The sequence below is a fragment of the Bacillus rossius genome, chromosome 2, assembly GCF_032445375.1.
Source record: "Bacillus rossius redtenbacheri isolate Brsri chromosome 2, Brsri_v3, whole genome shotgun sequence".
NCBI classification, from domain to species: domain Eukaryota; kingdom Metazoa; phylum Arthropoda; class Insecta; order Phasmatodea; family Bacillidae; genus Bacillus; species Bacillus rossius.
In genome coordinates this window covers 119,050,712-119,078,246 of record NC_086331.1, presented here as the reverse complement: position 1 = coordinate 119,078,246, position 27,535 = coordinate 119,050,712, and the positions used below count along the sequence as shown (strand labels likewise).

Below are 27,535 nucleotides of genomic sequence, written 5' to 3'. Positions count from 1 at the left end.
AAAGATAGCAGAAATTGGGCATCGTGTGGGGCGGGCTTAAGGGATGGATGACAGTGCCGAGGAAGGAGCGCGCGGGAGCGGGGGGTGGCGAGGCCGTCCTAATCCCCAACGGTATGTGCGCGTGACGTCACTGGCCGTGCGGGGCCGCCTGGCTGCTCAGGTACCTGACGCGCGTTGCGGCCTGCCTGCCACGTTCGTAACAGTATTAAATTAAGACATCCAACTTTAAACGTAATAAAATAAGATGCAAGTACGTTAAAAAAAGAACAAGAAATGAAAGTTTACAAAAATCTGAAAATAAAAGGCTCTGAAAAACATTAGAAGGGCAGGAATAGACAATTAATGAACGCAGGTTAGAAAATACATTATTGTGTAAGTTGTCCTCTAACAAAAACCACGATAGCATGTAAGAGAAGTCGATTACAAAAGCGTGTGCAAAACATAACACCCGCAAAAATCTGATGTCAAATTACAAGCCATAGTCGCTCAGGGCTCGAGATATATTAAATTTAATATAAGAAGTTGTCTTAACTCTATAATCACTAAAAATGGGAAGATGCGATTAAATATGGCACAAAAGAGTAAAGGTTTACGACTAGAATAACTGTGGGCGGAAAGTTACAAGATTGTAAAGAGCGCCCAAATATTTGTGTTAAAGTTGGTTTCAAACATGGCAATGATTATTTGTCTTTGACAATTCTTAGGTTGAAGAAGGGCAAAAAGTAATAGAATTTCTAATACACTCAAACTTCCCGAGTGAGTCCAGGAAGAACCTCGGGGAAAGCCATGGCGAACAAGACAATAGCACGCAGACTTAAAAATTTTCACCTTCAATTTACGAAGAACGCTGGTTACACATTGTCCGGGGATCTTATTAAATTTACGACTATCTTCGTGAATTTACTGATACTGAGTTCACTTACTTTGGACATGAATAAAAAAAATATTTTTGGTAAATCAAGAAAACATTTTAAAAAAATTTGAGTCTACATAAAGAAAACTCGTCTTTTTTCTATGTGTGTGTTTACATTTTTAAGGACGAAACATACTACTCGGAAGTCAAAATGCGGCGTGGTTTCTAAGAAGATTCAGTTATTTGAAATAACGAATAACTCTTCATTTGAGTTCAATTCTTCTCTTAATAGTCCCTATATTCACAGGAATTTCTAGCACTGCCGCCAGAACAGAAGTTAATCAGGGTGCATTATTGACTTTTGCGGCCAAGACAAGAATTCATAAGAAGAAAACAATGTCCAACTACGTGTTTAAGGAGCGGTCACAACACATCACCGACCAAACTCTATGTTAGCAAACTGCCATGACTTATTCGGAGAATCTTTCCGGGACACTCGCTGACGTGTTAATGTTAACACTGCCGTAGACGACGAACAGGGGGGAAGGAATCTAGGAAAAGCAAGGTAGGAAGGAGTGTCGGCGAAAGGGAAAGGAATGGAAGGGGGAGAAAGAGAAAGAGAGACGAAGGCCGAAGCACAGCGAAGTTGCTTCTATCAGAAGAAAATTGCGTACTTACAAATCTGCAAGAAGTAGAGAAGAAAGAAACTAAGTTTTGAACAATATGCATTTAAAGTTACGTATTGTATTTATTTTCTTCCATATTTCAAATTCTTCCGTTTCAGGGGTAAAAAATGGTGTATGTTTGGTTTTATTTAAAATATATAAATTTCCGAAGTAAATCAAGTGGCGTGTAGAAAACTGGGCAGAATAAAGTGATTCGACTGCAAAGGGGGTGAAAATGCGGTTAGTTTGGTTTTATAGAAAAAATTACACCCCCAAAGAAAATTTGAACGTTAGGTAACAAACTGGGCATGAATAACTTACATAATGAGTAACTTTAGATGTTTTTTGCTCTTTTAATCTATTACAAAGTGAATGCAGTTAGTTTTTGTACAAATAAATCATATCTCCGAAGCAAATCAATCAGAAGTTAAGAAACTGAATATGAATAAATTACATTATGAGTAGCGTACTGTTTTTTCTTTCGAAATTGATTAAAAAAGGGATTAAAAGGTTGTAAGTTAAGTTTTACAATCAACAATCAAACCTCCGAAGCAGATTAAGCAAGAGATAAAAGCTGATGACGATTATTGTGAAAAATTAGTTACGTAGCGTGATTTTAATTAATTTATTGTAATTCGATCGTTAAGGTAGGGAATTGAAGATTAGTTAGTTTTTATTATAATAAATCATATCATCAATCAAATCAAGTGGGAGGTAAGAAAGTCTGCAAAAATAACCTACACAAAGACATTCGCAGCGTGCTTTTATCAGCTTTAGAAATTCTACTGTAAAGGGGTGAGTTAGTATTGGGTATATAAATACCTAAATCATACCTTTCAAGAAAATCAAGCAGATGGTAAGAAATTGAGCTACAATAACCCATACACAGTATAACATATTGTTAACATATTTTTAATATTCTACCGCAAAGGAGGTGAAAAAAAAAGTTATTTTTTGTTTCATTATAAAAATTATATTTATTTTCTCAATTTATTCATCGAGAGGTAAAATATTCAGTTTGATTTATAAACATACAAAATCTGCTCTCTCTTTTACCAGTGTCTAAAATGATATCCTTAAATATAATAATATAAGTATAAATACTATCAATCTGATCAAACTTGATTTAAGTTATTTGTAATGATTTATTTTCATACTTTAAAATACCTTCACTTATTTATTGTTTTCCGAAATTTACCTTATTTAAATTTAAGTCCAGGAGTAGCTTGGGTTCTGGGTTGTAGCCGTGTCCTTGGCAAATAATTCACAGACGTTTCGGTTGACATTGCAGTCGCCATCATCAGGGAGCAGTTACTAGTAGGTAACTGCTCCCTGATGATGGCGAATGCAATGTCGACCGAAACGTAGGTAACTGCTTCCTGATGATGGCGACTGCAATGTCAACCGAAACGTCGATAAATTATTTGACAAGGACACGGCTACAACCCAGAATCCAAGCTACTTCAGACAATGTCAGACAAAGTCCAGGAGTATTAGAGTTTCTGAAGAGTATATATATATATATATATATATATATATATATATATATATATATATATATATATATACCTCCAACGGCTTCATAATTACGAAAGGCAAATTGGTTGTGTTTCATTCGAATGGAATGACTTAAAATTTATCCTGGTTCCATTATCGTTTCAAGTGCGAAGGATAGCCACGCCATAACACCACACGAATAAGCACGAATTCAGTTCACAAAACCATTTTTTTTTTCTGGTCGTAAACCTACAAGCAAACGAGATTACGGAGGCTATAAACATCGTCCCAGACGTAATTAAACATTATTATTTGAAAAGATCAAGATTTATTACAAAATATAATTAGTGTTAGTTAAATTGTGTTCAAAACCTTCTGTTTTTATTTAAGGGGAAATTGTAAAGTCGTATGTTCAAGTTTTATCTACGGTTAGTTTAACATTATTGAAAAATCTGGCGAGTTTAAAGGAACACCACAGCCCTATACATACCCGAGCAAATGTCACTTGTTCATTGGTTACTGACTTTCGAAACAACTTGTAGCTCTGTAGCTTGAGATGCGATATTGTTTTTATTTGGTTAAATCTTAGAGTCATCCAGATTAACTGCGGGTCAGCAGCATCTGTCGTGATGTGATAGTCTATATTGCAAAGGTTTGTATACTCAAAGGCTCTCGCCGTTGGTTCAAGAGTTATTTGACACGCCCAGAAAGGCAATAACCAATAAGTCAATGATAAACACCTAAAATGCAACTGACCAAATCAAGATCATGTGCGGCCCGATTAGAATGTAAAATGCGGCAGCAGACAATGAACATATGCCATCGACTTGAGAATGCACATGCTTGTGGAGTCTATCCTGAAGCCAGACAATAACGCGCATTTGGTAGGAATGACTTTTTTGTATGTCAAAACACAAGCTGACGCTCGTGCAATTTGACATTTCCTGCCTTTGTCCTTGTTTCACTATAATTGTATATAGGACAATGCATCCTTACTTACGAACTATTTTATCAGCCCGCGTCGGAACCGCCTTTCAAGACCGAATTTAATTTTTTTATTTGTTTAGAGCCGTCTTTCTTACAGCAATTTTAAATGCCAAAATTTAGTTTTTGAGACCTTGAGGTCATTAAAAATAATTCATTTTATATTAACTTTCTTAACGCCTTATTTTAACTATAAGTTTACGTATGTGATAGTTTTTCAGTTTTTTACTGTTGACAACCTTATGATATACCTAGTTTTAATATTTTCCATTTTAATTTAAGACTTTTTAAATGAAAGTTATGATATTTCATGCGTTATTGAGCTCACAAAAACGTATCCTGGATAGGATTTTATTTATTTATGTGTCTTTGAAATGTAATTAGGATACATGTTTCGTGGATAACGATGTAATGAGAGACAGTCACATACAGTTATTACAATGCAAGGAATATGTCGAAGGAATCGGTGATGGCCTGCTTTTAGCATCCGAACATTTCCCGGAATTATTTCAGAAAGCCGTGGAAAAAAAATTTAAATCAAGATATGTCGGACAAATATTAACTATAGGTAGGAGCATGCAGATTTCGCGAAAAGATTTCGAGACTAGATGAAAGTTCAAACACTATAGCATCGTCTGTGTTTCGTGATTGGGTGAGTTTTCTCCCAGGTACATATTGATTGTAAAAACACCAATCACAGTGATTCAGTGTGGAAGTAAGCGTGTCCTGAATGGCTCTGTCAAATAAGGCGACGACTTCTCTCGCAGACGGCCGCCAATCACAAGGAATAAACCAGAGGTGCGGTTATACCTTGTTGCAGTCTAATAAGTGTGCAGATCTTTTCGCGAAAAATGCCTGCCCCTAACTATAGGACTTATTTGCTACAAGCATTTCACCAGACTTGGTTGGTGGGGAGGTTTCAAAACTGTCGACTGTACAGCGCTGTCAACGGTAGTTTCATTTGACCAGCCTGGTGGTTCTGGTGGTCAAACCGCTCCGAGGAGGTCGTGTGGGAAACGTGGCGGCCGTTGCCGTAAGCCCAGAGTGATCATCAAGGACCTCCCACCTCTCGTTACCTGGTGCCATTCTAGGGCCATGCATGTTTCGCGAAAAGATTCCGAGATTAGTTATAAGTTAAAACACTGTAGCATCGTCTGTGTTTCGTGATTGGGTGAAAATTCTTTCAGGCGCATGTCGATTGTTACAACACCAATCACAGTAATTCAGGTGCGAAAGCAAACGCGTCCTGAGTGGCTCGATCAAATGAGGCAACGACTTCTATCGCAGACGGCTGCCAATCACAAGGGAGAAACCACTGGTGCGGGTATACCTTGTTGCAGTCTAATAGGTCCAGGCGTTCAGATTTATTCGCGAAAAATGCCTGCCCCTATTTATTGGTAGTGTTATCGCTGAAAGGAATATTTTGAGTATGTTGTCTAGTCGTTAGAATGGATTGACGACTTGTTCTGACTTGTCGCGAGCTGGTGGACGTCCCAACCCCGGCCGCAGTCCGTCCAAGGAGACTCCAACACCTCTCGTCCACGTGTACCCGGGCACACACACGACGTGCAGAGCTCCAGGAAAAACAACGTGATTTCCAAACTACTCAACATATCCGAGTGGGGTCTGCTTACGAAAAGCACTTCAGAGTTCGCTGAGGGCCGGAAAGTACTAAGTTTTCAAACCGTACTTTTAGAAGAGTTAAAATGGTTAAAACGCATGTTTTCAGAGCAATTTTTAGGCGTAAAACAACCAGTACAGATTCTTGAAAGCACTTACGGGTCTTGAATTTAACCTTTATCTTCATTTCTCGCTCATATAATGTTACGGTCACCGCTCGAATTTCACAGTATGTCTGTGACGACGAGAAGACTGCGCGCCAGTCCAGAGGAGACACCGCGCTAGAAGCACCAGCGAGCGTCGCGCTTATCATCCCGCCTCACTGACACACATACACCCCTGACGAGGCGGGCCCCTTAAGAGACCACTCCAGTGTTTCAGGGGCACTACGCAACCCGCGTTAACCTCATAAGATTCAATGCTATTTTCATTTTGCTTATAACTAATTAACTAATATAGATTTCGAAATGATGCTTGCTTTATATGTAAGACAACGATGCTCTTATCAATGCCCCTTTCTTCAAAAACGTGCATAAATTATGGTTCTAATACACTTATGCATATTAGTAAAGATTAGTATAAAACCATAATGTATGCACGTTTTTGAAGAAAGGGGCTTTGATAAGAGCATCTTTGTCTTACATATAAAGCAAGCATCATTTCGAAATCTATATTAGTTAGTAAGTTATAAGCAAAATGAAAATAGCATTGAATGTTATGAGGTTAACGCGGGTTGCGTAGTGCCCCTGAAACACTGGAGTGGCCTCTTAAGGACGGCGCCCAAGACAGAAGGGCCAGTGCCGTCCCGTGTCTGTCCCTGCAGTCGCCCGCGTGGTTTCGGAAACCACCCAGGAGGGCTGGCGGCGCTTCGAGGCCGTGTACTTCAGGATGCACCATCTCGCTCCGTGTCTTAAGTTTTGCCAACGACTGTTGTCACACACATATTTCTGAAAGTCAACAACCGAGTGGTTACTATATATATGTATATATGTATATGTATATATAGTTACATTTATAATAAAACTGTATTTAATACAACCTGATTAATATCCAAGAGTACATACGTGAGTTAGGAATTGCATATCAGGTAAAGGCTAAAGAATTTATTCTGAAATTACGCATGTGACAAGTTGTCAAAGAACTTTGCTTTAGAAAGGGCTGTCAATTAATTTTTTTTTAGAAATGTGTTTTTTTTTTTGTAATTAACGTGGAAAAGAAAAGGGAAATTTGTAATTTTTAAATTACTTCTTTGTTTGTGTGCTTCTTATCCCCGTTAATTTACGACACCTACTCTTTCATAGTCGTATATTGTAACTCTACTGTGTATCATGTCCACGTTGTTAATATTGTTGACCTTGCGGAATGCGCACCCACGACTATTTATCACTCGCTTAGCACCTTGACCACGCGACTGTCTAGCGCGATTACGATTCTTTGGTGTCAACTGCGATGACGTTGACACAGCGACGTCTTCAACTACAGCCGTACAAGAAGTATGTGTATGTTATTTTAATGTGTTTTTGTCAATAAATAATTTAATATTTTTAGAATTTCAATGAATTTAAATAAAGTATGAGGAAATTGTTCTTTTGCAAAGACATGGTCATGTTTATGAAAAATCTTTGTAGAGTAAAATTGGAGTACTCTCTAATTATACACCTAGCATCCATGCATTCTCACACATTCTTATAATGTGTGTAAGGAATTTAATGTAAGATTTCATTGAAAAGTGGTCTGGGCCACGGGACAGTTTGAACTAAGGGCGAATTCTGTGGTGACGGGACAGTCTGAACTGAGGGCGAGAGCGGGTTTGTGTTTCATGCGAGAGTGCGAGAGGAAATGTATAAGTTGCATCGAGAAGCACATAGAACATACTTTAATAGGGGAGTGGTAGATATCAACGAGTAGAGCCGGTTGTGTATCCGTTAGTTAGGATGTACTGCACTGGTTGGGAGTCTCTGGTTTGAAACTAGACAGAGTAGAAGCATCCTGCGGCCGAATCAGTAAATAACAAATCTGTGCTAACACAATGAATATGTCGTTTAATGAACAGAACGAGTAGATAGTAATACTTGAGCTGAACCTTATGACTTACCGGACTAAGGCAAATCCTTAATCGATAAGTGCGAAGATACCGAGTCCAGCCCGATACGATTCCGCCTTCTCCCTAAAGCTCTCTTTTCCCAATCGCCTTCCTTCCAGACTTTATCCTGGTGGTGTCGGAATCCTCAGCGGACCTTTACAATTGCTATCAGAAATACTCCAGGCACTTACATTTAGTGTCAGAAAGGCTCTGAACACTTACGCGTTATGTTTACTATTTTTTTATTGCAATTATGTAAGTATCACATGCTTTTACGACCATTGTCTGAGATTGCTTGTTTGAAAATGTTATTTTTTTTACCCAATGCTTCTTCCTATGTTGTTAAGGTTTTTAAAAAACATTTCTGCAAATGTTGAAAACACTATTTTTTTCTTTCAATAATACAAAAAAAATTAATTACGTAATACTGTAATCATTTTACTAATTTTTACCGTCTTAGAATCCTATCAGTTATGTAAACTCTGCGAAAATTCATGGACTAAAGACATTACAGAAAATAAATACTGGCAAAGAAAATGTACAGATATGTATAAAACCAATAAAAACGCCCAGTTCAGGTTCTGTCAAAATAAAAGTATACTTTTATGAAAACTTGCGGAAGGACAAAGTCAGTGACATAAACCAAAATGAATGAACGTACGAACAACCAAGCTGGTGGAATAATGATGACGAAATGACAATTCACATGACGGAGATCCCGGACGGCTTATAAAGAAAGACAGCGCCGACGAACACAGTAGCACACAACCGAGGACGGCTCCTCGAATTAAACACAAACGGTGCCAGCAAATTCCGTAAATAAAGAAGTTTTCATACAATGTTAAAATTTTCTACTTTAAATTAGTGACGAAGAACTCCGGGTATCTTCGCAAATTTACGGGTAAGGAGTCAACATAATTTCAACATGAACGCACAAGAAACTCATTGTAGCATTAACAAACATTAAAAAATTGTATGCAGTTTTTTGGACATGCGCCATTGCATCAAATCAAAATTCCCCATTGCATGAATCATTTGAAGAACGAAACATTTAAAAACTTGCAAATTTTGTAGCAAAAACCCACTTCTTGCTTCCAAATGGTTGTTTGCCATGTTTACAGTGAAACACATAACTCAGCAGTCGGAATACGGTGTTTATTATACGGAGATCCAATCATCTGTAACTACAACGAAAATTTAGTTATTCGAGGTTTTTTTTTTGTTATAAATCCTGTACGTTTTCTGCAATACCTAACAATATATTTTCATCCATCTCGTGTCCAAACCAACAGCAAACCAGCACCTCCTAACTGGCGGCGCCGCTGTAAGACTTTCTTGTTAGCTGTTTTTATATCAGTTTCTCTATCTGTTTAAGAAATTCTCACTCGTTTTAAATTCGACTTTTCCTTCTATTGCTCCTAACACACGCTAAATCTTCAAAAAAATTTCTCTTTAATTTGGTGTGTTTTTTGATTAAGTAATATAATTTCATGAGCGTTCCATTTTAAGAAGCTACTTTGTTTACCTGTGCTCTATTAGTTGTAAACAGACGGATACATTTTTGTAAATGTACCTTTGATTCACGGAAATCTGGTCCATCATTTTTTTAAAAAAAAGTATCTGATCTCCGTATTTTTTTGAATACGAATGATTCCGTCGTTGTTGGATTATTATTTTTAACTATAACTCAGTGTATTTGTAGGAGGGGTTAGAGAGGAACCTAGGTGCGTCTCAGGCCGAACCCTATACGCATAGTCATGCTGGGGGAGATGGTCGCATGCATCATGTGCTAGGAGAGGATTGGCCCGCCATGGCAGCGATTGGCACCCATGACCAACTCCCTGTCTTGAATAAAGGTTTAGCAGTTCTAAATCAGGCCCAGGTGAAACCTGCACAGACACAGGGAAATCCCTGGGCACAGACATGCGGGGTGAAAGGTCATGCAGTAATAGCGAACAGTAGAACACATCAGACCGAGCATGGATCGAATGAAGAGTTTATCGGGCCAGAAAAGAGTCTACCATGCGGGGGTTGCGCGCCTTTATGCTTGGTGGTGTATGTCTACTTTACTAACACCCAGCATCCTGTAGCACCTTCAACCAAGGAAAGAAGAAGCAAACTAATAATAACTTATAAAGTAGGCACTTCATTAATATATTTGGCACTATGCACTACCACTGCAAATGCCACCTCTTCGGTTCTGTTTTCTCGGATCTTCGGCAGTTGAGTACAAACATTATGTTTCGTACTTAAAAATAATGTTGTGTTTTTTATGAAAAACTCATCGTGTGTCTCCATATAAAATTTGACAAAATCTTATACAATCATTTAATTAAACGTGCAGAAATTTTAACACCTACTGCTTGCGAAATCAATTATGTTTTTCTAAATGGAAAATTGTAGAAATTTAGCATTTTAAATAATATAACAAACATACGTATAAATCTATATTTTTTTGCTTGTCTTTCGCGTCGGCCTCGTCTTTGAATTAGTTGATGTGTATATTTTGTTTCAAAATCAGTATTGGCTTTGCAGAGCACGTCTTCACCAGATGTGAAATGTTATAGAACTATACTAATGCAAACAAGAGAGAGAAAACCGGAGAAGACACCATTAAAGCCACTCAATCCTACAACAATTCAACCAAACACTGTGTTGCATGCACCAGCATAGCAGTCACACGTGTGCATACTTGCGTTGAAAAGAATTGCAAAACTGAACATTAAAGTAACTAAATCGGGTAAGTTTATGTGTGTTGTTTGTGGTTCTGGCCGAGTTTTATGTTCAGTTATGAGGCACATATATGTTAGATTATTTTTAAAAGGAGTTATGAAGAGTGGGTGAATCATTGTCTATCAGTTAAATCTCCTTTATGTAAACATTTATTTTTTATATTAACATTCAATGTTCTATACTAAATATTTAATCCCACATATCAGTACCGCGTGCACATGCCGTAGCTTCTGCCCATTTTGAAAATCCTTCCTCACAATAAGCTTACATATCAAGGAGTGTATCTGTGTTATCGAGGTGGTATGATAAGTGCGACATTCGCTGGTACTTCTAGCGCGGTGTCACCTCTATGCACAAGGCTCTGAACTGGCGCGCATTCTACGCGTCGTACATAGGGTAACCATAACACGAGACGGCGGAGAAATGAAGATAAAGGTGTAATGCAAGGCGCTTAGAGTGCCTACAAAAAATTGGTAGTCTGTAAGGTCGGTTTACGGACGATAGTTTAACGTGACAACGTCATAACAAAACATTGATGAAATGATTGCATAGTTTTTTGAAAAAAAATTGAATCATTTTTATTGAATTATCACTATTTTGTATGGATACAAAGAAGGAGTGAAATGAAATCTACAATTTAATTCATAAATTTACTTTTATTTGCACTCATTAATTCAAATATGTTTATTACTTTAACGAAGAGATTATTATAACTATAACTTTTATACATGTTTGCTATTTAACTTCTTCCAATCGGTGTTATTCTGTTAAGGATATGATGATGATAGGAAAAGTAGGAAACGAATGGGGGTGTTTAAAGTTTAATGTGCCTCGAAAAAGTCAAATCGATGGCTGTTCCAATCGAGTGGAAGAGAGATAGATGCGGCGCAAGCGTACATTGAGCGTAACGGGACACAGCGTAACGGGACAATGAGTCATCCTTTTTCGTGCGTGCAGCGGCGTTCATCGATTTATTAGACGTTGTCACGTCAAAATCTGTACAGGGCGTTTCTCGTCTAGAAATTATTCTGAAAACACGCGTGTTAGCCCTTTCCACTTTTCTGAAAATACAGCTTAGAAACGAAACACGGAGACATAACTTCTCATGCGTCCTCAGCATATTCTTAAATGCTTCACGTAAACAGTCGCCACTCTGACTTCTTGAGCAGTTTTTCTGAAACCGTGCACACCTTACAGTATGTGTGCCCCGGTAGGCGGGCCCTTGAATGAGCATTTCTGCGCGCACCTTCGTTACACTCCTGCCGATTTTTTTCCAGTACGTATGCAACTCTGAAATATTATGTGTTTTACAACTCTCTGTCTTTTTACTGTCTAGATTAATTTATAATCCCGTTATTTTGTCACTACTTTCAGTATGTTCACATTTTCTTTTGACTCTCTTTAGCAATAGAGAATAGACTACATTTTAAATTCGCGTATCAGTAACACAACGTAACGTCATCAAACGAATGATCGATGACGGATTGAATGGGTGGCGAAACGGGAGCACCAAGAGAAAACCAACATGCCCACGGCAAACATACGGGTTGACTCCGCCGGGAAAAGAAGCTCGGACTGTCTTGTTTGGAACACTCCACCTCCGAGGCCAGAAACAATTTTCATCAAACTTGAAACTCTGCTTATCATTTTATTAAAAAATAGTTTTTTTTTCTCTCTATCAAACCACAAAAAGTTAAAACAGTTCCTCCGGGAGCAAAGTTAAACACCGCTATTCTGGCCTCCTTCTCGTTTGCCTTTTCTGTGTTCAGATTGGTGACTGAAATACTCAATAAACTGTTTAAGAAGGAAATTTTCATAAATACCATCTTTTTGACGTGACAACGTCTAATAAATCGATGAACGCCGGCTGCACTCACGAAAAAGTGACCCGTTACGCACATTGTTCCGTTACGCTGTGTCCCGTTACGCTCATTGTGCGCTTGCGCCGCATCTATCTCTCTTCCACTCGACTGTTTATAAAGTGAAGTGAAAAGTTAATGTGGTTTTCATTGCTTATTACAACAACAATTTCGGCAATAAAGATTAATTATTCTTGCATTTTAAAAATCTGATTACTAGTATAATTTCTATTATTTATTCTTTTATTATTAAAATAAAAATGATTTAATTTTATTCATAAAGTATGCAATCATTTCATCAATGTTTTGTTATGACGTTGTCACGTTAAACTATCGTCCGTAAACCGACTTTACAGACAACCAATTATTTTTTGTTTGATTCTAAACAGTAATAACAAAAATACATTCAGGAATGACTGTGACGGAAGAATAAAAAAAACCTCTTACTCGCCGTCTACTCAACACTCGCCAAGCGAGTGACAATACGTGCGCACTTGTGCCGACGAGTCGCCAGTAGGCCTAAACTAGCTAGGCAAGTCGGTCTCACACCCCAGATTGGTTTATTAAGTTTCCTTGGCCTTGCTGTTATTTATTAAGTATTCTTGTACATTTATCACTATAGCTCTCTTTCAATTTATGTCCCGTCATAAATGTTGTCATTAGCGCACGTTTTCATAACTAATATCACTTGCTTTGGCTTTGAAGGCTCGTAAGTAACTTTGATAAATATCTGGTGACAAAATGTGGTGCCAAATATTAAGTACAAGAAATCTACCGTGGGAAATTAACAGGAATATCCCTTGAGTCGTAGTAAAGACAATACAATGAAGTAACCAGCGCGGAGTGTGAGACCAGGCCTTAAGGGCGACATTAGCCAGCGCAACAAACACCCCGTCACCTCTAGGTGCAAGGCAGTGAACTAGCGTGTATCGTGTGAGCACGTGATTTGGTATTATCTTTGAAATATTTGTGCATTGGGAGTGCATGACTTTATGTAAACTTTTGGACATACGCCATTGCTAAACACATGTATGTCTGTAGACGTTTTGTCGTGTTTTTGTCTCATTTCAACTGTTGTGCTGAATTTTTTTGTTGGGTTCAATATTATTGTGCTGTCATGATTTGTGGGGTTTTTTTCGTTCTCTTATTCCATTTTTCTTAGTTTTTTCTTTGTTTGTTGACAATATTCCTGTCATGGAATATTATGTGGTGTTTATATCCTGTTGACAACAGCAATGTTTTGCTTAATTTGTTTTTTTGTCTTTTGGTTTTTTTTTTTTTTGTAGTTTTCCTCTACAGACATACATGTGTTTAGCAATGGCGTATGTCCAAAAGTTTACATCAAGTCACGTGATTTGGTGGAATAATGTGACTGAAGAGGAGCTGTTCGAAGCTTAACCGCTTCAGTGACACGTGGTTGTGGGTTATCTTGTCACGTCCCGTCATTGGAGACGGACATGCGCCGTCCGAGTCGGAGATACTGGCTACTGCGAGGAGTCTGCAGTGGTTTCGGACAGCGTTCAGCCATCTCGCTCGGCCCGCTACACACGAAGACGACAACAGTGGTCTCCGCATACCTGGAGGTGCCTTTCAGTTTGGGCGAAATGGAGATATCGATGCAGAAATCGACGTGTTTTGCTAGTCGATTGGGTCGATGTCTTTTAAAAATATTCATCTTAACATGTCGATAGCTACGGGTCGATTTCGTGCCGAAGTCTGCACAGTACAAGGTTCACTCAAATTTATTATGAACCACGCGTTGAAATACGAATAGTGATTTTCTTTAAAACACATTATAATAGATATTTTAAGATAATAACCTAATTATGTTAAAAAAATTGAATAATTAAACCCCAGACCAGAATTTATCTAAGGCGAATCTCATATCGACACGTTGATGTTTAAAACGGCCACCAAATACCCTTAGATGATTTAAGGAGGTAGGTATTTCGTTTTAAAAGTGGATAAGAATAATGTAGGATAATTTTCCCCCATCAAGTGAAATTTTTAACTTATACTCTTACAAAATGTATATTTTCAAGGAAAAAAAAACATTGGTAATATTCTATCATTTTTTTGTGTTTCAGTTAAAAAATTCAAAAGTATGCTAAACGCATTTCGTATAAATGAGTAAAATTGTGTTTGATATGCTGCATATCCCAGAGCAGCGGTTGTTGGATGAGCAACGCACCGGCGGCGGGAGGCGCCGCCTGGCGGGCGTCGAGGCGCTGCTGGCCGCCAGGGCGCGCGCCCAGCGCCCGGCGCGGCGGGGGCGGCCCCTCCCCGCGCCTCCCCGCGCCTGGCCGCGCCTGGCCGCGCCTAGCCGCGCCGCGCCGCGCCTGCGGAGTCGCGGCCGGCCAGGTCCCTCCCCCCGGGAGGCGCGCGGTGTCGCGCGGAAAAAGCAAGAGACACGGACCGCGCAGTTGGCCGAAGGCAGCCAGGGGAGGGGAGATCGCGCTAAAAAAAAAAAAAAAAGGGAAGAAAGGGGTAAAAATTGGGCAAGGCCTCCACAGATATACGCACGCACATATATAGACGCTCTCGCAGCGGCTTAGGGAATCGAGAAAACGAAAAGGAGGACGAAGAGAAAGAAAAAAAAATATATAGTATGCGCATACATACAATACTGAAGTGCCCCTGCGCGATCGTTCGATTTTCTTTTCTCTCCCACCCGTGGACGAATACCCCTTTTTCTCCCCCCTTACCCCTTCCGCGCCGCCGTCGCTACACTAGCCGTCCTTTTGGTGAGGTTATTGGTGGGTCCGCGTGCGGCGAAGCTTTAGGAGGGCTCCGTGTGTGCGCTGCGCCCAGCTTCCTTTCTCGGCCGCGAGGTGGCAGGGTCGTACGGCGGCAGCGCGGAAGGCGGAGCCAGGAGTAGGGGAAAAGCCGCTGAAGGATTTGTCTCTCTCTCCCCGAGCTTGTGTGCGCGCCCGTTTTTTTTTTTTTTTTTTTCTTCCTCCACGGATACCCCGAGCCCGCTTTTCGGGTGCCTTCCCCTCCCCTCCAGCGCCGCCCCTCCCCTCGCGGGCCGCCACCCCTCCGCCGCGCGGCGCTCGTCGGGGGAAGTTGTCACTTCAGTCCGAGGGAGGGAGCTACGCCGGCAGCACGCAGCAGCAGCGCGCACAGGCTGTCGTCGCAGCTCGCACGTGGGCACGATGCGGCCGTCGCCTCGCGCGCCCCGCAGCTGAGCCGGCCTCACGCCACCTCGAGCAACACACGCCCCCGCCTCCCCCCTGTCCCCCTCGACGACACCCGCCGATCATGCCGCACGCTCCGTCGACGCCGCAATCGTCCTGGGTTCGCGCCTCCGCCACGCCGCTTCTGCAGCCCGACGCAGCGTCCGTCAGGAAGTGAGTGCTGTCCGACCCCCACCCCTCCCCCCTTGGCCGGTGACGACAGTGTCCCCCCTCCCGAAGTTCCCATTGTCATGCCGATGTTTTTGTCTTGAACCTGACGTGAGTACCGCCTGAATTTCCGCCAATCGCCGAGACTCTTTTCGTGGCAAATAGCGTTGCGTTAGTTTATACTTTCTGAAGTTTCTTAGTGTACACCGCCTTTGTTGACATGTGGTTGTTTCATTGTTCTGCTTTGAAAATATTTTTTTCTTTAATGTAAAACTGTGAAATAGTATATTTAACAAACGAATGTCGTATAAAAACATCTGTCGATATCATAACAGCAATAGTAACTGATTAATTTATCTTCTGTCAGTTATTTAAACGATCCCTCGCGATATTGGTTACCAGCATATAACTTAACTAAAGTGTCACTTAATTTGTGTTGTATGTTAATAAAGTTAACTTTTCTGGCGGGTTTAAGCTTGGTATAAAATTTGTGTTAAAATTTGCAAATTCAACAGTTGTCGTTTTGTCGAATAATTGTTGGGAGGTTTTTTTTTTAACAGCAAATACCAAAATTTAGTTTGCAAAACGTACATATGCCGAGAAGTTTTGACAGTGTTTGTAATAACAATATTTTCATCAACTAACAACGCTGTTATAAACTATCTAAAAACACTAGGTGTCGTAGTCCTTTCGTGAACGATGATAATATGTTATCTCATGCAAATGTTTTTTTTTTCCGTTAAGTTTGTAAAATGGTTGATATTTTGCGTCACGTGAGACTACGAAATCGTGGTTCGAACCCACTTCGCACACTTTGTTGTATTGTTTCTGTGATGCTCGTCCGAACACTTAAGTCGGATTAGGTAATTTTTTTTTTTTTTGCGTGTGATTCGAACAAATCTGGCTTGGTGACATGCGTCACGTCGGTGTGTTGGTAGAGCTGTGTCTCGGCGCGTGCATGGCGAGGCACAGACGTGTGAGAGCGCTGTGCGCTGCTGTGCCACAGATGACACGCCCCCGGCTCGCCACCTCACGTCTGCGGCGGTCCTAGCTGCCTGCTGCGCCTAGAGCATGGACATCCAAGCCATGCAGTCCATGGACTGGCTCTTCAAGAAGGAGCGCATCTACCTACTCGCACAGTTCTGGCAACAGGTAAGAGCTGTCGCGTGGTCCTCGCTGCTACATTCCGTCCCCAACGTTTTTCAACAGTTGTCGTTTTGTCGAATAATTGTTGGGAGGTTTTTCTAACAGCAAATACCAAAATTTAGTTTGCAAAACGTACATATGCCGAGAAATTTTGACAGTGTTTGTAATAACAATATTTTCATCAACTAACAACGCTGTTATAAACCGCCACACGATAATTGTTTGCGTATTCACTGACCATCTATTACTTACCTGTTTACTTCTTAAATCAAAACTCATATAATCTCGTGCGAGGCCGTAAGCAAAACAAAACAAAAACGCGTCCGGAGAACTGTTGTGGTAGACTCGATATTAAATTTAGGTGATAGGTTGGCGGTTCGCGAGAATTCGGTCAAGTGGTACTGTAAATCAGTGCCGAGGAAGGTGTATGATTTGTCCACTGGGTATCGGCCGTGCCGTGCGCTAACAAAATACGTATGTATGTATTTCGACCACGAATAAAATTGCGTTCCTGAAAGCAGTAGCGGATCCAGAGGGGGGGGGGGGGGGGCTAAGGGGCTCAAGCCCCCTCCAAAAGCATCTGGGTTCACTATTGTTTTAGTGTTTGCCTTGATAAAGCCTAGCCTCAGCTGGGTCAAGCCCCTCCCAAACCAAAATCCTGGATCCGCCACTGCCTGAAAGTAAATAGAATTGAGGCTGTTCGCGTAGAGAGTTGTCCAATGAATTTCGTACACGGAGAGATCTGTAGACACACTGGCGATGCCTGTAGAATCAGAACATTTGAAACATGCGTGAGCAGTCTGATGTGAAGTTTTGGATAGAGTCCAGGTTGAATGATGATGTAGTGGCAGGGTTGTGCTACTGTTAGTTACACTGTCAGCTTTCAGCCGCTTGCACGGCTAACATGCATACCTACTTGTAAGAAAGTCGTTTAGCACAAGTTGTATGCATACCCTAGCAAGTAGGCTACTGTAAACCTGCGATTAGATGGCGTGATACACTGACGCTCATTTCTTGAAAACAAATTACTTTAGCCTATACGATTTGGAAACACGTTAATTTAATGTTATTATAGATATTTAAATAATTTTGTAATTTACATTACTTATTTAATTTTATTTTGTGAAGTCGCGTGTTTGTTTTGCGACATTTTGGCCTTTGCCTAAAACATAACAAATTGTATCAGTTGGCAAATTAACATTTTTTTTTTTTTTTACTTCTTGAGCTAGTTTCCCTGAAAATTCATTTCCTTTTATTTACTTTAGCAAATTTTCTTTGATAATACTTCACTTTAACTAAAATTATTTCATGGCAATTATGGATGTGTAAAATACAACAATTTTTAGTCTACCTAAAGCAAAATTAATTTAAAATAATTTTAGTTGAATATTTTTTGGCGTGACTTTCAAGATAAAGTTCATTAAATTTTCATACAATTTTTAATATATATTGGCTTATAGAGTAAGTAGGAACTATAGTTTTTTAGTCAGCTCATAAACAAAACACAGAAAAATTAAAATTCCATGAATTTATATCCTTAATTACACCTTAGTCTATTTGTTTTTAATTTCGCTGAATGAATCCGATAGTTTCAAGATTTCGTTAGATTTCTTCCTGTTTTGCTGGAAAATGTTAATCACTTGGAATCGGCAGTTCTGATAGGCCCAGTGGACGGTCATGTTCGGTGACGTGTGAGCTATGAGCTATGAGCTATGAGCTATGAGCTGCTGCAGCCAGGCATTTGTTTCTTCTCGCGCGGCGTCTGGTAGCGCGCTTGCGAAAGCTGCGGTCTCTGGAGGCGGCTGGATCAGATAGCGGCGATGGTGCGCCCCGTTCGCCTGTCTTGCGCAGTTTCTCGTGAGGAAACAGAAGAAAGTATGCCGCCGCACTGCTCTTCATTGTCGAAATGAAAAATTGCCCGCGCCGCAGACGACGCAAAGGTCAGAGCCTCGCCGCTCGAACAGCTACGCGTGTTCACATTTCCCTTCGTTGTCAAGTCGGCTTCGTGTTCGTTCCGTAACACCAGACGAGCTAAACGCATCAAAGAAATAACACACGTATTTCTCGCACCCAACGCTTTTTTTTTTTTTTCAAAAAATCTATCGAAAGTAACCGTAAGTATACTTAATTTCAATTTCACATGTTAGACTTTTTTTTAAATTTTAATGCCACAGTAACATCGACGTACACGTGACGAAATTAAATAACAATTATTGTGCATTTGTATTTTTGTGTCACTTCAACAACGGTTGAAATTTTTTTTAGGCAATCGCGAGCTTTTCTAATGTTTTCAGATCTCTTTAATTAATTTAAACTTGATTTTAAACTATTCGTGTAAACGTTTTTTTTTTAGTTTAGAAAATAACAATAAAAAAGAGTTAAACGAATTAACTGGGCTATTTGGACAAATAAGTACGTGTTTCTCCAGCAAAGTAAATGACAACCACAAATAAATTATTGGTCTCATGGTTTATTCCAAGATCCTGAATGTTGAGTTCTACAAAGGTTGCTGTGTTGTCTTCCTCGCGTTAGTCAGGCGAATTTTGTATTTTATTTGGAAAATTGGTCATGTTAACGACATGCAACTGAAAGTTTTCGCGTTTTCTTTCGTTAAATAACCTGAATGTTTCTAGCGCTCCAATCCTTCGTTTGAAATTGCATTTGCTTTTGTTTTTCTCTGACCGCGTTAGGCCTAGACTGAGCCAGTAAATTTATCTACGATGACAAAATATTTAGATTTCTTCAAACAAGCAGCCTTAATAGGAATTGTAAGCTTTGGCAGATTTATTTTGTGACAAACTTAACCGTAAAATATTTTTTATTTTTTGCGACTTCTGCTTTTAGGTTACAGTGATGTTTACAATTCCTAATAGTCACAAAGATAAGAGTTGAAATATTTTAAATTAACAGTAGCCAATGAAATAACTTGCACCAATTCGAGTTAGAACACTTTTTGTTTTGCTGACAAATATATACTTCTGCTTCTATAATAGTAGAGCAGTTATTTATTATGCCGTATATAAACATATACGTAAACAAGATGCCTACAAAAATATTTCGTGCCGATATATTTTCCTGATCACTCTAGCGCTATCTTACCCTTTTTAATTGAAGAACATATTTTTAACAAAGCAAAGTTGTCTAGTTTGGCCACATTATTTTCATTTGCCTAAAGGTCTAATATATTTAGATAACCTATCACTAACAGGCAATGAAAACATACTAAATACTATACCTTCTGTATTTTGTGTTGTTTTTTTTAATGTGTTCAAAAATAATTGTCGCGGTATTTTCTGACCTGAATAAGTTAGAACTCACAACCCAATGTTTTTTCTAGCTTTCGTTGCGCATTCATTGGATTCTTCCTAATCGAAGGGAAAAAAATAAATAATAAAATATATTTATCTGAGTCTGAAATTATTTATATTTTTTTCATACATGACGGCTTATTTTTTTTGTTGAGGCTGTGCCTCATAGTGAATACAAACTGTTACCCGATAACAAAAATTCATTTCATCGTGCTAGGTAGTGAAGTTGCGAGTTTTTTCGTGTCTCACCAAATAGCCTTGGATATTCGCTTTCGCCATATTGCTCTACTTTAAGAAATAATGTGGTGAATTGTCGCGCACATGTTCCGTACTACTGTGCGTTTCAAAACGCTTTCACGTCTTCTGGATGTGTTTCTTTTTTCTTTTTTTCTCCCAAGGCTTAAATATAAGCAGGCCAATCGTTATTACCACCGTACCGCATGTCACACGACATCTTTTGGCACCAAACCTAGTCTCTCATCCGTTAATAGGCTCTGGCCGCCGTGAGATGCTCTGTGGTCCAGAGGCTGAGCGAATCACAGGCGCTCAAGTTATATTTGCTTCCGGTGAGCTTGTCTCAGCGATAAATCCGCGCACATCTTGCGATCGAGCAGCATCGGGACAGCTAAAAGAACAGGCGAGAGCCAGTAGAGTAAAAAAAACTTAGATGCGCTTATAATTTAAATTTAGCGACATTCAGATTTCGTTCCCACGCAGAATTTTTTTTTTCTTCTTTTACAAAACATTTCTGCTGTTTTGTTATTTCTGATGTTTTATAATACTACTACAAAAATTGCTATGGTTATTTTTGCATTTTTCAAATACGTTTTTTTTTTGGAACAATACTGAATATTTCTTGTCGCACTTACGAACATTTACGCGCAGATTTAAATTTGGATCGGTGTTTTATTCGATCATAATTATTTTAAACCATGGGAAAGTTGAATCTAATATTCAACAATCAGACTTTATATTATTTTATAATGCTTATTTATTTCAGCAGTTAATACTAGAAAGATATTCAGTGAACGGTTTAGAGTTAAATGTAGGTACTGGGACGACAAAAAGCAAAAATTTCCCGGGCAAGTTTCGAAACCCAATATTACTACAAAATATTTTGTTGCGCTACAGTTTATTTCATATAAAAATAAAAATTTTACAAATATCTGTAATTTTACATGATTATTTCAATTTAATTTACACATAATTGTACAATGTAGATAACAGGCAATGTTCTCATTATTTTATCGCGACCTCGTAAGACAACGCACTCTGTCATTTTGCGATACATTTCTTTGTGAGTACCTGCGCATTTTCCCCTCCACGTCTTTTTTCTCGGTGGAACTATTAGCAAATATCTTTATTTCGGAACGCCGTAGCCATGCCCAGCTGTCTTTTGTTATTCTATTGCTGGGATTTATTTGCACCTGTGTTTCCGGCCAGAGATTGGCGGCAATTGTTGCAGTTAAGGACTTCGAATGGCCCGGTTTAATATTTAAAAAAATAATCGCGTCCATACGAGGTATCAACACCTGAAATAAAGCTGTGGGCGGGTATGTAAAATACTTTATGAAAGTTTTTTTATATATTATATAAATAATAAATATAATATAAAAGGCTTGATTAAAAATTTACACCGATGATCATGGACGCCAATCATTAGCCAAATGCCATTCAAAACTTTCTAATAGATCGTGTAACAATATCAGAAACAATTCGATAGAATAAACAGTAAATATGGCTTATCCCAAAATAACAAAGCAAATTTCTTATGCCCTCACGGAAAGAACAACTATTTACGCGAAGCGCGATGATTACAAACTTACGAAATTCACGTTATTTCTTGTATTTTGCATACTTGGATACATTATTTAACATTGTTGACGTGTGTTTTCATTGGCTACTATACTTAACACGGAGTTTCCATACTAGAGGAGTTGCGAGATTTCACCGTAGATGTTCTATTATTGACTCGAACTTTTTAAGAAAGAAAATTTGACCATCGGCCAATGGCAGGAGGTGAACTGTTTCCATTCGACCAACAAATGTTTACTGTACATTGCCATGTGGCAACTTAGGTATACCTCAAACTCCTCTTCACGATCTTGAAGTGATGCCGTTCGTTCATTGGTTACGGCTTAGGCGAGTCATCGTGTTCAATTGGAACTGGGTTTTAATTCTTTTTAGTGTACCTTATTAGCTTGCAGTGGTGCCGCGCATGTGCTATAGTGGGTCTTACGGCCCTACGTGTTTGGGTCTATCGCTTTTTTTTTTTTAAATAAACGACTTTCTAAAAATAATTTTGTGGAATATAATTGGCTCTTCAACAAAGTAACAAACAAGCGGATGACAGTGGTGGCAACTTTCTTTACGAATATAAATTTCATTTACGCGAACACTCGTTGTATGGTAGATAAAATGGGCAGAGTTTATTGTACCGTCCATATGCAGTTAGGCCTATACAAAACTAATAGTAGTAAAAATTAAGAATTAAGAATTTTTTTGGATCTAATAAAATGTGAATTGAAAATACATTAAATTTAGTTTACAAGTTTTGAATGATAAGAATTGAGATTACTGAATATTTAGGTTTAGTAACCGCTAAGTAATGTGATAAACTGTGAGAATATTCTCTGGTACAGCTTCGCGAGAATTTTTTCGTGTTGCTACTGGAGCGGCCAGCCAGAGACCACCGCCGGATAGGGTTCCGAACTACACAGCGCCGCCGCGAGCATTTGTTGTCAACAACCAACCAACAAACCAACAAACAAACAAACAAACAAACCAGCCCTCGCCTGGGGCCGTCTTCCGAGAAGCGACTCTGCTGACGGCGCCGCTTGCGACATGTCGCTACACGCGCCGGGCTCCGGGTGCCAGCCGCCGGAGTTGTTCCGGGCCCGGAACATCTGACCGCGTTCCGGATCTTTTATTAAATATCACTCCGCGCTGCTGCTCAGCGTTGTGTTCTGTTCAGAAACACGCGCCGCGGCAGACACGGCTTCACGAACGACAGCGGGAATTAGCAGTAACTGCGGTTAGAAAAATATATATTTTTTTTTGTCAGAAAATGTTTCTCTTGCCAAATAGTTAGGGCCATGCATATTTCGCGGAAAGATTCCGAGACTAGCTGAAAGTTAAAACACTGTAGCATCGCCTGTGTTTCGTGATTGGGTGAGTTTCTTTCAGGCGCATGTCGATTGTCACAACACCAATCACAGTGATTCAGTGTGGAAGTAAACGCGTCCTGAGCGGCTCGGTCAAATAAGGCGACGACTTCTCTCGCAGACGGCCGCCAGTCACAAGGGAGAAACCACTGTTGCGGGTATACCTTGTTGCAGTCTAATAGGCGTTAAGATTTATTCGCGAAAAATGCCTGTCCCTACAAATAGTAAAAGCAACGTTTATGCCAAGATAGTCAGAAAAGCATTGTAATATTTTTCTTTCGTTTGAAGATGGAAAAAAAAAATTCGAACCCGACATAGGCCTACTTCCCACAAGCTGAATCATTTAAGTTCCGTGGCAGCTGCGTTGTCATTGGGCGAGTTACGAGCGGGGCGAACTTCTTGGCCTATCACAGCCAGCGACGAGAGAAATGCAGGTATGAGGCCGCGATAAATCAGTGTCACTGCCGATGATTGTGCGTCGGCCACTGCAGTGAATAAGCAAATTGTTCCTCGCAAAGGAATCAGCCAATGAGTTGCGACATTTGCGCGCGAATATAAATATACAGGACTGTAATTTTATCCTTGCCGTGAACTATCAAGTTAAATAATTTCATCCGAAATACATTTGACGACTTCGAGGGCTGTTTTGAGTTTGACGATAAAGGCCGCGGAACAGCAGTTCACTGTGGAAAATAGTAATCCTTCCTGTGTCATTTTGCAACTTAAATCGTGTTTTTTTAATTGACTTTACTTTCGTCGTTACGCGCCATTTGCCAGCGTTACTCTTTCCGCGAGCATTAAAACGTTGTTGTGCGGTTACGTAATCTAATCGATGGTTTTTTTTTCCATCGCCAGCTTGGTCGCACGTGTTTTCAACATATGCGTGGTGATGTTAAATAATCACTGGAAACGTTCGCTGTTTGTTGTGCTTTATTCGTGTCCGCACAAAGCATTACCTTTAACTTATTTTAAATAAAACCGTCAATGTGCTCGCAATTGCTGCATTTCACGACATCAATGACCCGTCTGAGGACAACTATACCACCATAGGCCACGCCATAACTGCGATGGCTACGATTATTTCGCGCACTCGTTTCACTCCAGGATAGACTCAGCTTACCTGCATGTGGTCAAGCCTTTTCGGAATGCTCATTGGTCGATAGCTAGGTGACATCATTGGCGGGTTACAAGTGAACCAATTCTTTTGCTGGTTTTTAATTGGCCAAGGGCGTGTCGAGTGGACTATAGTCCAATAATCAACGTGAATCCGTTGTATGTGTGCTTTAAGTCTATACTTTGCCAACCAATGAATCTGCGAAAACAAATCGTGCTATAGTTAGGCCTACTACAAATGAAATATATTATGTATAGAAAGTGACTGTGAAAATAACTGGTCCCGCGTTTTTTCCCAAAACACTGTAGGTATCTTTTTCTTACATCTACAGCTACAGGTTCGAAAATGCCGTGTGTTCGATGACCTATAGGCGGCTCGGTCCTGTGCACATTTGGGACGACGCCATTGTGTGTGGACTGCGCACGATTCGCGTGTTGTTATGTTCCCTCGGGTTTTCTGAGAATTCTCTAGAGCGTGAGAGTTCTGAGACTTTATTCGTATTCCCTTTCGACGAGAAGAAATTCACAGAATTTTTCCGTTTTCTTTGGATAGAGGAAGTAATTTTTCGCAAAACTACCCGAGCGCTCACTAGACTGCAACATGGTATGCCAACGCCATTCATATTATTCCTTGTAACTAGCGGCTGTCTGCAAGATAATTCGTTGCCCTATTCGGCCTGGCCTCTGCAAAGAATTGCTGTGATTCGTGCACCGACAGTTTTCGTGTGTCTGAACGAAGCTCAGCCAATCACGAATCACGAACGATGATGTACAGCTAGTGCCGAATATTTCGAGCGGAAAATCGCTGGCCGTACATTTGAACGGAGACCAGTATAAATCGAGAGTTTACGTTGTGTAATCGCCGTTGCAGTGAAGGTCTCCGAGCCAATAACCTCGGCTGAGACGTCTCGCGGTGAGCAGCAGACAGCACCGCGCTGTCTATGCGCGTCTCCGATCACGGCAGCAGACAGCACCGCGCTGTCTATGCGCGTCTCCGATCACGGCGGCAGACAGGACTGTCCGCGTCCAGAGGCGAGGCCCCGCTGAGGCAGCCGCAGCGGTCGAATGGGGCCCCCTGCGCGGGCCCTACTGCTCGCGCCGCTATCTGTCGGGGCGGTTAAATGGGGCCGAGGGTGAGACGCCTGGTTGAAGGGGTGCCCCGCGCTTGTTCGGGCAGAGGTGGGGGAGTAACAGGCGATGGTGGGGGGGGGGGGGGGCGCCGAGTGGCGAACACCTACAGTCGCCGGCTATTATTGGCGGGAATGGCGGCGACAAAAACACCGCCCCAGCGTTGCCAAACACTCCCCTTTTTGTCTTTCCCTCCCCACTACAACTCGAATTGAAAAACAACAACATTATTGGGAACCAGGGGGAATCACAACGAAGCGAATTAAAAGGTCCCTAGCGCGCGCTTCTGTTCGGAAGTCCGTTAGTCCCCCTCCACTCCTTCTCCCGTCATCACAGACTTGCTCTTGTGTTTTTTTTTTTTTTTTTCCTCCGCGCGTAACTTTGTTGTCGGCGCTTCTGCCGCTGTCGCGTCAACTCGCCATTCAACCGGCGCGACGCTGTCATCGGCGCGCGCGGCAGTCACTTTGTCGGCGACAGGCCAGCCAACCCCCAACTCCGTCTCAGCGTGCTCTCCAGAATGCCCGCAAAGATGATCACATTGGCGTCGTTCATTCATTGGCTGTCCTCCCAGCCCGTTGTTTTTTTTTTTTTTTTTTTTTTTTTTTTTTTTTTTTTTTTTTAGCTATTGTTACAAACGTGTTACATAATCCACCAGTTGCGACCAGAAACATTTCGCGACTGTTTGAAATTTAAATAATTCTTATCTTTGTGAAGCTCCTTTAGGACTCTCAGCCAATGAGCCACCCACAATTATTAAAGGAGTATCGAATCGAATGCGACCCAGTTAAGACTTCTCACAAGTCGGCAGCCAATGAACAGCGGACTTTTGCACAAGTTTGTACACGACTGTGCAGTCCATCCAAGATGTTACGTAACCAACGATTTTATTTAATTATTACCGCCCGTCGAAAAAACACTAGGATTTTCGGTCTAGCCTGTCCTTAATAATAACGCAACTTTACACTGTTCTTTTCATGGGGCTTTCAATTTGGTTTTATTTTTTTTTTTTTTTTTTCGCGGAAATACCTTAGTCTCGTCTTGCTTTGCGTCGATTGAGTAGTCTCCAGCATTGCGTTCTGAATATTTAACTGTTTACGTTAGATTTAGGAACAAATATATAAAGTTATTTTATTACATGTTAGTCCTATATGGGATAGTATTTTGAAAGGTAAAGTAATAAATACGAATGGTTTTGTAGTGAGTTTATTATAAAGTTATTTTTTTTATATTCAATTTCCAACGGCTGGTTTCGAATATCCATCCAAAGTATTCGAAGGCTGCTTTTTATGGTGACGACATTAACTATTTGTTGAAATTGAACAATAAATTGTAATAGGAAACAATAACAATTGTCTTCGCAGTTCGTAAAAATTTGCTTTGACGTCCACACGTTACATTCAGCAGCTGTGGATTCTTAATAATATTACACACAGTCACAACAAGTTTATTTGTCTATAGAAATATCACGCGAATGTTATCAAAGGGATTTGGCATGTTGGTATTGGCGGTCATTCTTCCATTCTGAAGTTGCAGCTAAAAGTTTCTCTTTTTTCTTTGCCGGTTTGCAAAGTACCCTATTTTGAGGATCAGTCAGCAGTGTTGGTTACAAAACGTTTTGTCTGTATTTTTCCACGATAAACATATCCGTATAAACATAACTTACTGTGATTTTAATTGCATATCAATAAAACGTAAGCATTTTAACTCATATTTTTGTTAAAGTTAACAGTAAATAATGTTTATGGTTTTCAGCCATTTCTATTTCTGTTTGCCAACTATAAACTTTTATTAATAGTTGTTGCGTGTATTTCGACCATTTTAAATATTAGACCATTTTTTTAAATGATTCAGCTTGAAAAGAGATGTGATTAAATGTAGAACAGTTGTAGTTTTTTTTTGTTATTCTGATTTGATTATGGCTGTAGGCGCTTTCCAGTATTCATTACCTAAACCCTTCCTGCCATGCTTCGTTCTAACGGCGTAAACCAAGTTATGTTTTCTCACACGAATGTTTGTGCGAGCATAGTTCTGTATATCT

At 40.1% G+C, this 27,535-nt stretch overlaps 2 protein-coding genes across 6 annotated transcripts in view; both read left to right on the top strand.

The window, feature by feature from the left end:
• The first annotated feature begins 47 nt into the window (after positions 1–47).
• Positions 48–15,648, top strand: LOC134528969 (atherin-like). The gene is made up of 4 exons (XM_063362636.1): positions 48–111; positions 14,458–14,655; positions 15,106–15,168; positions 15,302–15,648. Exons 1-4 carry the CDS (start codon positions 48–50, stop codon positions 15,646–15,648), a joined length of 672 nt encoding a protein of 223 aa, XP_063218706.1.
• The window catches only part of LOC134529692 (homeobox protein cut), a 393,665-nt gene continuing 381,500 nt past the window's right edge, over positions 15,371–27,535 (top strand). For 2 of the 5 annotated variants that reach the window (XM_063364052.1, XM_063364049.1), the window contains exons 1-2: positions 15,371–15,644; positions 16,645–16,790. In XM_063364052.1, the coding sequence (XP_063220122.1) occupies positions 16,710–16,790 (81 nt within the window). In that variant the 5' untranslated portion in view covers positions 15,371–15,644; positions 16,645–16,709. Of the gene's footprint in view, positions 15,645–16,644; positions 16,791–27,535 lie in introns of those variants that run through there. The other 3 variants (XM_063364053.1, XM_063364050.1, XM_063364051.1) reach the window with 2 other exon arrangements.

What these genes read in the sequence shown, in the direction of transcription:
- LOC134528969 (XM_063362636.1), top strand. Translation starts at nt 48, where the DNA reads ATGACAGTGCCGAGGAAGGAGCGCGCGGGAGCGGGGGGTGGCGAGGCC. An exon ending in GCGGAGTCGCGGCCGGCCAG is followed by an intron (nt 14,656 to 15,105) that starts GTCCCTCCCCCC and finishes CGCTGCGCCCAG; the next exon opens with CTTCCTTTCTCGGCCGCGAG. An exon ending in CGCGGAAGGCGGAGCCAGGA is followed by an intron (nt 15,169 to 15,301) that starts GTAGGGGAAAAG and finishes CCTCCCCTCCAG; the next exon opens with CGCCGCCCCTCCCCTCGCGG.